At 50.7% G+C, this 10191-nt stretch overlaps 1 protein-coding gene across 1 annotated transcript; it reads left to right on the top strand.

The window, feature by feature from the left end:
• The first annotated feature begins 1570 nt into the window (after positions 1–1570).
• On the top strand, positions 1571–7616 carry GRIFIN (galectin-related inter-fiber protein). The gene is made up of 4 exons (XM_033074331.1): positions 1571–1698; positions 6654–6773; positions 6865–7027; positions 7455–7616. Exons 1-4 carry the CDS (start codon positions 1571–1573, stop codon positions 7614–7616), a joined length of 573 nt encoding a protein of 190 aa, XP_032930222.1.
• Positions 7617–10191: the final 2575 nt, after the last annotated feature.

Below are 10191 nucleotides of genomic sequence, written 5' to 3'. Positions count from 1 at the left end.
CTAGCACTCACCCCATCTTCTCCCAGAGCCTGGGGTGGGGAGTGGACCCTGCATCTCTTGTTCTGCTGTCACTGTCCCTCTGATGCAGCAGGGGAGATGCTGAGCTGGTGCTTCAGTGCAACAGGACCGAGAGAAGGAAGCAGTGGTGGTGCAAGGAGGGTCAGATACTCAGAGGTGCAGGAAGGACATGCTCTGGCTCCCAGAGCAGCAATCCTCTCAGTCCCTAAACCCTTTTCATTGACCAAACCCAGAGTTCCTCCCCCACAAATGCCTCCAAACCCTCTCTGAGCTCCCTGGTGGTCACCTTGGGGTGGAGTTCACACTTGTCTCAGCAGCTCCAGCAGCTCGGCATGATGCCATCTATTGTGTCCCAGCACTGACCACCACTGGTCAGCCTGGAGGAAAAACTGCTCATCCTGTTTGGAGGCAGCACCATCTCTGCCACCCTGATGGACAGTGGCTCTTGGACAGAGCTCCCTGGGCTGGCTGCCTGCTGGGAACAGGCTGTGCTGGCTCTGGCCTTGGCACATCTTCCTCCTGGGTAAGTATTATTTGCACTTCTCTGTGCCTGGGAAAGGTCACTCAGAGCTGGGCTGAGCAACTGGCTGGAGGAGGCTGAAATGTTTGTGGTACTGATGGTCTCATTGTTTTCTTCATTTTAGAGTTTTTCTGCCTCCTTTGGTGCCAATCACCATCTGCCCCAAACTGGACCTTCTCTAGGACCCAGCCTGCAGGGCAGCTGTTTTCAGGTGTGATGAAGATATCAAACATAGGCATGGAAAAGTTTTATGATGTTAGAACCCGACTCTTTATGTTAATAAATCTCAGTAGAAATGGTGAAAAAGCAGGGCTACACAAATTCCGACGTTCCCCAGACCCGAACAATCCTCATGAAACCTCCTAATAGCACACGGGAGACACCTATGACTGGCTGCTCCCTGAACCCCAGAGCATCCCCAAAACCTCACAGGTTGCCTCCCTCCCTCTTTCCACCGCTCCAGGCTTCGCTCTCCTCTGCAGCCTCTCCAAACCCAGCTGCGGGCGCACGACTGCGGCTGCAGCCCACGCGCTGCTCCCCGGGGCACGAGTGCAGGCTTTGATACGTGGAGCGTGGCCCGCCTGTGCTGTGCTCAGGCCTGTTGCCACGTGGGCTCCCTGGCCAAGGGGCTGGCACAGAGCTTGCAGAGGGAACATCAGCAGGAGATGGTCGTGCTGTTACTTGTACGCGCAGCCAAGAGCAGGAGCAGAGCGCACGGCCAAGCTGCAGCCCCTCCAGTGATGGGCCTCGTCCTCCCCCTCTGCTTTGGGGCACTAAATCATTCAACGTGGAATAAGAGCTGCTCAAACCGAGGAAGAATGGCTCCCAGAGACAAACCTCACCTGGGAAGCTGCTGGGAAGCACTTCTGAATTGGCAAGAGTTAGCAATGGGGAATGAAGGAGGATTTGACAATGCTGACAGCGCTCCTCAGGAACCAGACACTCAACATAAAAGTGAGCAGGGAGAGTTCATACACAGCCTCCCTCCCCCTGAGGATCTGTCATTGCTGGAGCTCTGAGCCAGAGACCACCATGGAGGGGCAAGCAGTACACCCACAAGCCAGCTCTGAGGAGCACGACGGGGCCAAGTGCCAGCTCTCCTCCTTCTCCATCAATCACCAGGAGGAGGGAGACAGATGTCTCCCCGAGGAGTTTGGAAGGTATCATCAAGGAGCAGGATAAATCAGGTCTCTGCATATACAACAGGGCAATTATTTATGGATCATCAAATATTGGCTCTAAAACCCCAGGCATTAAACAGCAGCCCGTGCCAGGTTGTGTGTTTACCTTCTGCCTGCACTGCACAGAGCAGGAGTGATGGGTGACGATCAGCACCAGCCATGCCCCAAACCCACCACTCCTTTCCAGCTGGAGTCACTGGTGAGGGCAAAGGGGCCTGCTCTGACATGGTTTTAGCACCTTGTCCCTGGGGAATTGAGCAGGAAATGGTTCACCAAGCCTGGCAGGGTGCAGCAGATGTGGGTATGGAGCTGCTGGGATGTGCTGGCTGCAGGGATGTTGTGTTGCAGCACATGTGGCTGCCCCAAGCCAAAGAAGGAGGGGTAGGTACAGCCTGCTCTCAGCCACTCTGCCTCAAGGCTTTCACCTCTGGAAGACCCTGGTTCAGTTTCTGGCTGAGCCTGGCCGTCCCCTGACGGGATCAGCAGCAAGGTGGCAGCAGGCAGCGCCTGGTGGGATGCCCTTATAAGAGCAAACTCGAGCTCCTGATCATAAACGAAACTCTCCTCTTTCATTTACTCGTCTGACCTGGCAGTGCTGCGACTGATAATGCTGGTTTCCTTTTAAGCAGAGGCCAGTCATAAATAAAATAAACCAGGCATGCTTTGTGTTTCCACTCCCTTGCCTTTCATCCCCGTTCCTCAAAGGCGCGGAAGGGAAGTCCTGAGCGGGGAGCGGGGACAGCAGCGGCTCCAGGCTTGGCCTCAGTTGAACTTGTGTGGGTTCATGGCCCTGAGGAGGGGTGGGATCACCTCACCCTTTCCACCAGAGTGGGGTAAGAGCAATGAGACTTCACTTGCAATAAGTTATATTCACTGCACAGTCTGGGACAGAATCAGGCTCCTTTTCTTACCATCTACAAGAATAAAAACAGAATTCTACACCCAGCAGCTACCCAGACAGCTGGAAACAACATGCCCTTCCTTCCCCAGCACCAGTGCCCAACTGGGAGGATGATGGAACATGCTAACAGAAGGCCAAAGAATGGAAAATCTGACCAACACTTCTTTCCAGGAGCTGCCACCACCGAGCCGCTCTCATTAGCGGGGCTGACACCGCAGCGAGGGGCAGGAGCTGCCAGCAGCGTGTGCCGGGGTGTCACCTTCCCCTGCTCTCCTGCCACCTCACAGGGTGTGATGTTTTCCTTCGGGGCTCTCTGATGAGGATGCTTGGGCTGAGCAGCTGCAAGGGGCTCCTGCCAGAGAGCCTGGACTCTCCTTGGAGCAGGGATGAGAGCCACGGGCTGCAGCACTGACCCCTGTCCCAGAGCAGCAGGTGTTGCATCAGACTCTTCCAGAGTTAGAACCATGTGTGAATTTTGTTATAATTTATCTCAGGGATTTGCCTGCACTCTCCAGCCCTCTCCTGGCCAGTTCCATAAAGCACAGCAGAATGAGATCACAGAGATACTGCAGGCTGTGGCACCCAGGTTCATCACAAAGGTTTTGTGATTTTTTTCTGAGCCTGGAGGAGCATTCACACCATCCAGCCTTGGCATAGCACTGGCATGGCCAGTCCCTTGTAGACAGTAGTCTGGAGAAAGATCCCAGATTATTGTGGAGTCATAGATCTGGGGGAAAGGGAATGGGGGAGAGCCAACAAAGCAACATCCCAAAGCCTTCTTGGGGTAACTCATTTCTAATGCAGCATGGCCAGAGCACAGGACTGACTCCTGTTTGCACTGGGGAGTTTTAGGAATTCCCTCAAGAAGATTAAATGCTTGCAGAGGAGGTACAAATACTGCCAGGCAGCAGATGAGCAAGTCTGGAGGAGCCTTGCACAGATGTGAGCACTGGGGAAATCATAGCCCCTGATTTGGGCTGCTGGGAAAAGGCTCTGGTAGGCCTGGCTGGATTTGGGGTGACCCAGACTCACCCCTTGAAAAGGAGCTGAGCCTGCCTGAACACAACCAGCTCTGCAGTGCCCAAGCCTTACCCCCATGCACTGATACCATTAACATAATTGTTATATTAATTTAGCTTGCAGATCCCTCCTTTCCTACACACAGGACATCGATTCTGCTTGGTTCTGCCCACCATCACTGTGAGTGTCTCCAAAGCAGCCCTTTCTCCCTGCAGTCCCTTGCAGGCAGCAGAAATGAGCAGGGAGTGATGATTTGGGGGCTGAAATCACAAAATTGGATTTAGGCCATAAGGGGAAAGATGCAGCCCGACAGATTGGAGACACCAATGTCCATCATGCTTCAGCAACCCGAGGAGTGACAGGTGGGATGTCCTGTCCCTGTCCTTCCAGTGTCACCTCATCACCTCTGCGCTGGCTCGGGGCTCCCTTGCACGTCCCAATGCTGCCACCTGTAGCACAGAGCTCTGCTCCTGCTCCTCTGCACAGCCTGGAGAGCACAGGACAGACCAGGACAGAGCTCTGCTCCTGCTCCTCAGCACGGCCTGGAGAGCACAGCGAGGACACCAGGGCAGAGCTCAGCCTCACAAGGCTCGGTTTTGTCAGAGTCCAAATGGGAAAATCCTGGCTTGGGATTGGCTTTTTCAGTCCCAAGAGAAGCTGTTGGCTTTTATGTCTGCTGAGTTGCATTTTTAGTTGTCCGCCAAGGGCAGCAGAGCCTGGAATAGCAGTTATCATTCTGCTTATCTGCTGGAAATAAAACAAACATTAAATAACACCAGCCCTGTGGCCCATACACTAAGGGGGTTTTAATCCATGAAAGCCATGGATTCCTGCAGGGCCAGCCAAGGGCCTTCACAGCCTCCCATGCATACAGGGATGGGGACAGAGCTTCATGTTTTTGAGACATTTACATTGTGGAAAGGAGGATGCACAACCATCCCTCCCTTCCCTGGTTTAGTTTCACAGCAGCGCATGTTGACTGCCAGTGTGAAAACACCTCACCACTGAAATTCATTTCAACGCTGCTCATTTCTTGGTGCATTTCCATGTCAGGAAATACTGGACAAAGGCTCGCTCACCCTGCTCCCAAATCCCTGTATTGTCCCCAGCAGGGAAGGGAAATGCGGAACCGGGGCATGCTGAGCTCGGCACAGCAGCATCCCGACACGATGGGGAAAAGTGGCTGTGACAAAGCTGGCATCAGCTCATTCCAGGCCAGGCTGTGAGTCACAAAGAGAGAAAAAAGACAACAGGGAGAAAAGGCAATATCCGACGGTGAGGGTGGAGCTGAGCCCCTGTTGGAGGCATCATTTCTCCTCTGCCACCTCCCTTCCCTCCGGACCTTGAGGTGGGTATCTCCCTCAGCTTTGGGAGTCCCCAGCTGTCCTTCATGCCTTTAACACATCTGTCCCCTCTGGATCCCACGGCTCCATCACATCAGAGCCCCGACCGCGGGCACAGCGGGGCTGGATTATCCCGCACGCCTGACCGGGCTGACCCCGCCGGGCTCAGCGGGATGTGCTGCTCCCCATCCCGCCCTGCCCGCTCTGACAGGACACCTCATCCCCTGCTGATGCCAATCCTGGCCGGCAGCATCTATAAAAACCCCTCAGCCCGTGTGCCGGGCTGGGCTGCGGTGCGGGCTGGCGAGCGATGGCATTGCGGGTGAGCGCTGGGGACAGCGTGTGGCACTGCCTGGGCTGGGGGGACAGCAGTGGGCAAGGGAAAGTGGAAAAGAAGGGCCAGATAGATAGAAATCCTGAATAACACGGGATTTCTGTTTTATTCCTCTAGTGCTGCTCTTCTATGTCAGTCCAGGCTGCTGCAAAACTGAGTTTTGTGGTGTTCAGTACCAGGCAAAAGGACAGAATTTTATCGTGGTTATACCAGGGCTGGTCTGGGGTAGTGCTGCCCTAATGGCAGCAATTCTCGCTGTTTTCACACTCCAGCAGGAGGGCTTTGGCTGAGACCTGTGTGTGTCCCTCCATCTCTGCTGGGACAGTGCAGGGAATGGCTCTTTGCTGTGTGTGCTACTCCTGATGGCAAACCAAGGGTCAAGGCAAGGCGAACCTGGGTGCTGCCATCACCCCCTGCTCTTTGAATCCACAACTCAGCTCCAGCAGCTCTCTGTGATGGATGAACACAGGTCAGAGCCTTTCAGTGGCCATGTGTGGGATCCCAAAGCTGCCCTCCTAGAGCAGCCAGGCACAAAGGTATGAGATTGGTCATTGCCAACTCCTGCCCAAATGTCTCAGCTCCTGCTTTTTTCCAAAAAAGCATTGGAAATAGGAATTCATGACAGAGAAAGAAATAGAGGGATTGAAGTCCTGACCTATAGGAAGATATGAAACTGGCAGTGGAGATGCCAAACTGGGGAAATTTTCCTAATTTGAACAATAAGTTTGTGATAGACGATGCTCAGAAATGGAAGATCATTAGAGTGCTAAGAAAAAAAAAAAAAAAGCTGATGAAATGGCAAGAACTTATTAAAATGAGTTATTTAATAAAACTATGAATTATTCAAAAATGAACATTTTCCAGCTTATTTTATGCAAGTTTAACCTTGGAGATGGGAAGAGCACGTGGAACAGGGGATCAAGCAGGAACTTGGGGGAAGAAGCAGTCGTGTAATGCTGGATGAGCTCAGACTGGATGTCACTTTGCACCTGTTCCTCTGCTTCGAAGCATCACAAAGTTTTCTGCTTCAGATTTTGTATTGCTCAAGTGCAGAGAGAAGTAGAATATCTTTGTGTCCTGACAACAATGAAGGCATTCAAGTTCTTTAATTTTTTTTCTCTCTGATCCTGCTCAGCTCTTCACAAAAGACCTCAGGGACAGCAAATCCCACCTCATCAACTGGATATCATAGAGACTTGATTTCTTATCAGTTTAGAGTCTCTGAGATTATCTAGGAGTGAGAAAAAGGGATAGAGTGTGTGCCTGTGTGGGAAGGGAAGAGAGAGAAAATTACAATGAAAATGTGAGAAAGAAGTGTAAGGACTGAGTGGGGCAGTGCATCTGTGCCACCTCGCTGTGTCCTCCTCCTCCTGCAGTTTGAGGCCCTGCAGCCAGAGGGAATCTGTCCTGGATGGAGCATCGTGGTCAAGGGTGAGACCAGCTCCAGTTCAAGCATGTAAGGACATGCTCTGCTCCCAGCTCTCCTGGCTCACCAGGGCCAGAAGCATCGTTCACAGCTCTCCATCCCTTTTCTCTCACTGTCTTAGGTTTGAAATTAATTTACTCTGTGAGCCCGGAGATCAAATCGCTCTCCACTTTAACCCTCGCTTCTCCAGCTCCAGAATCGTCTGCAACTCCTTCCTCAACAGCCTCTGGGGGCAGGAAGAGGTTAACAACACCTTCCCCTTCAAAGCAAAGGAGCCCTTTCAGGTAACCCTGTGTCTCCCCACAGGTCTCCTCAGGAGTAACAGGAAGAACCCAGCCAACACTGGGGTGCTCCCCACTGCCTTTCCTGCCAGCACCATCCTCAGCAACATTCCCTCTCTGGCTTTGTCTCTGTTAGTAATTCTCTTATAACCTGGTGATTTAAAACCAACTCTGGCACAGACATGCAGAGCTCCAGCAATAATGCCTGGATGATGTATTTGTTTTCAATTCAGGCTTTGCATTACCACCAGATTTTGTTCTCATGAAACAAAAAATTCAGTTATTCCCTCTTTTTGCCCAGCAAGGTGTGTGAGCAATGTGTGTGTGTGTGTGAGCTCTGACAGAATCTAAAGTGGGTGGGCAGATCCAGCAGCTCCCTGACATGTAAGGCCAGTAACGCCACATGAACATAACACAATCTCTCTTTCAGGTCGAAATCTACTCTGACCAGGACTATTTCCATGTTTTCATCAATGAAAACAAAGTCCTGCAGTACAAGCATCGCCAGAAGAATCTTTCATCCATCACCAAGCTGCAGATTCTCAATGATGTTGACATTTCTTCAGTGGAAATCACCAAACGAGGTCTGTAACAGAGACCAGAGCTGGGACTCTCTCACAGACCATTCCCCCTGAAGCTTCTGATTCAGCCAAGGGTCATTTCCTCCCCATTTCTACATGCCACCACCAACCAGGGAGATAGCCATGAGTGGAAGGGATGGTCATTCCCATCACCAGCCACATTGCTGACCATAGCCCAGCCCACCAAAGACCTCCTGGCCCTGCACCTTAGGGTGCACAACAGGCTTTGTAGGTCTGATCATCTTTGCTGAACATCAAAATCTTTCTTGTGTAGCCTGGACAATGAATGTCCACAATTAGAAATGGTGTTTGGCCAAGAGTAGGGTGTGAATGACACCTCAGCTGGGCACGTGGGGGATGTGGATGTTAGGGGTGGAAAGGGACGTTTCTTTCCAGGAGTTGGGTAAGAATGATACCAGATTTGCCAATAAAATCAACCAAGGAAACCCCTGCTGAGACATCCCTCCCTGGGCAGATCAATCTCATCATTCATTCCCTGCCAATCCAGGCATGAGCAAGGGCTGCTGACCAGGCACAAGGACACTGTTGAGGTCTGTGTGATTTTGGCACTGGGAAAATACTGCATTTTTGTTTTGAGGGATAATTCAAGGTGAAGGTGCCTGGTATGCAGAACAGTGTGAGAAGATTCAGCTTGCCAGGTGTTGCCAGGAATTCCTTTCACCAGCTGAGAGATGTTTGCTCAGCTCTACTCCTGCCAACTCCAGGCTTCTCAGGCAGACCCCAGAGGGATGTAGTGTGTCAGCAGGGCAAGAGCTTGAGGAGACACATAAAAGCACATGGTTCCTCCACCATGCACCAGAAATGCAGCTGGACTCCAAACAAAAGGAACTGAGTAAACCAGGGTCTCAAAATTTTAATAAGCTTGGAATGAGCAGAGTGCCTGGGGATATGCATGGACAGCCTCTGGCTTTTCTCTGCTTTATTGTTTTCTTTTCTCCCCCTTTTTAGTTGTGTTTCAAAACAAACCACTTATTCCTTGCACCCTCTTCCCTTTTCCAACCTCTTCCTCGGAGAACAACATATCTCAGACTCCTTGAGCAGGCCACAGCAGAGTTAAAGATGTTATTTTTACTTTGTTTTAATTACACGCATCATAAACAGCATAATGTCACCGTATTAAATCTGAACAGGAACTGATTCCAAAAATGCAATTACAGCTGCCCTCTAATCACTCCTTTGTTCCTCAGATATAAGACAGAACACATTCCTGAAGGAAAAGGCAAAGATGACCCTCCTTGCCAGTCCTTCTTATTGAGGAGAAATCACTTAATAAGAAGTGAGCCCTGATCCATCCTTGCCTTTGGATGAGATCTCTGAAGGTTGCAGCTTTGCTCCAGCCTGTTCTCAGAGCTCAAACTGGCCATTCCCAACACTTCCTTCTATTTACAGTTTCAAGGACTTGTGAGGAAGAGGTGGGTGTAGAAAACCACAACATATGATGCCATAAGCCTGACATTCATGAGTCTCCTAAGAAGTTTGCAGTGTTTTTCCAGACTGTCAAGAACACTAATGGGAAACCATCCTGTTCTTGTAGCAAAGGGCTCACTGGGAACACAAAACTGTGCCAAATGGTCCCTTTCCCTCCAAAAAGGACAGAAAACATGTTTTGGAAAAGGCACTGGTCTTGATGGCAAGTCAGGAAAGTTGGAGATGGTGAGAATTCCTCTGACCTGGAATGAATCCATCACCACTGGGACAAGACAGTCAATTCAAATTCTGGTTGTCATGATACAACCCCAGGCTTCAAAAACTGTTCTCATGGCCATGCCTTCAGCAAAACAGGCACAAACCCAGACAAAGCCAGGCCTGCTGGGACCTCTGTGTCATCCATCTGATAATGCAGAGCAGCATTTGAAAGAAATTGTCCTTTCTATTTGTGCTTTTTTGGGGGCTGATAAAGACAGATCATTTTTCATAGAGGAAAAATGACGAAATGATTTATAAGGGTAATACTTTGTACTTATATAGCCACCAGCTGCATCCACAGCCAGTGCTGCAGAAACACCCCACAATTTCTTTGTTCCCCAGAAACGAGCACAAAGGACCGCAGACAGACAGGGCAAAAACATTTCAAGTACAAATAAATAAAGAGATGCCACAAAAATCAGGCAGAGACAGAGATTATGCCCTGACTCCTGGACACATCCCCCCCAGCTCCTGCCAGCAGCTGATCTCACTCCATTGCCATCTGCACCAAGAGAGCCCAATCTCTCCTGACACATCCTCAGCTCTGCTGCTGCCTTCAGGGTTTTATCTTCTGCCTCCTCCAGCCAAAACACAGCCAAGGGTGAAGAGGGTGGAAGAGCAGGAGAGGTCTGGGAATCTACAGAGCACTGCTGGAAGCAGAACTCCAGGGCTGGCTGTTTATAGCTGTTTTGCACAGTTTTATGGGGAATGAGATGCCCTCCAAATCTGTGACCCTCATGTGTCCCTTAAGGAAAAACTCTAGGAAAAAAATTAAGTCTTATAATTACAATGGTCAATTAAACTCTCTGGAGCAGGCCTGGCACACCAGACTTGCAGAGAGGCATCATGTGCTGGTATTGAGGGGACCAAAGGGAACAA

Source organism: Catharus ustulatus, chromosome 16 (genome assembly GCF_009819885.2).
Source record: "Catharus ustulatus isolate bCatUst1 chromosome 16, bCatUst1.pri.v2, whole genome shotgun sequence".
NCBI lineage: Eukaryota > Metazoa > Chordata > Aves > Passeriformes > Turdidae > Catharus > Catharus ustulatus.
The sequence above is the reverse complement of the archived record's forward strand: the minus strand, read 5'-3'. Positions and strand labels throughout refer to the sequence as shown.

Coding starts and splice junctions, on each gene's coding strand:
- GRIFIN (XM_033074331.1), top strand. CDS start 1,571: ATGGAGGGGCAAGCAGTACACCCACAAGCCAGCTCTGAGGAGCACGAC. Junction 1,699..6,653: donor CTCCCCGAGGAGTTTGGAAG/GTATCATCAAGG, acceptor TGAGTGGGGCAG/TGCATCTGTGCCACCTCGCT. Junction 6,774..6,864: donor ACCAGCTCCAGTTCAAGCAT/GTAAGGACATGC, acceptor TCACTGTCTTAG/GTTTGAAATTAATTTACTCT.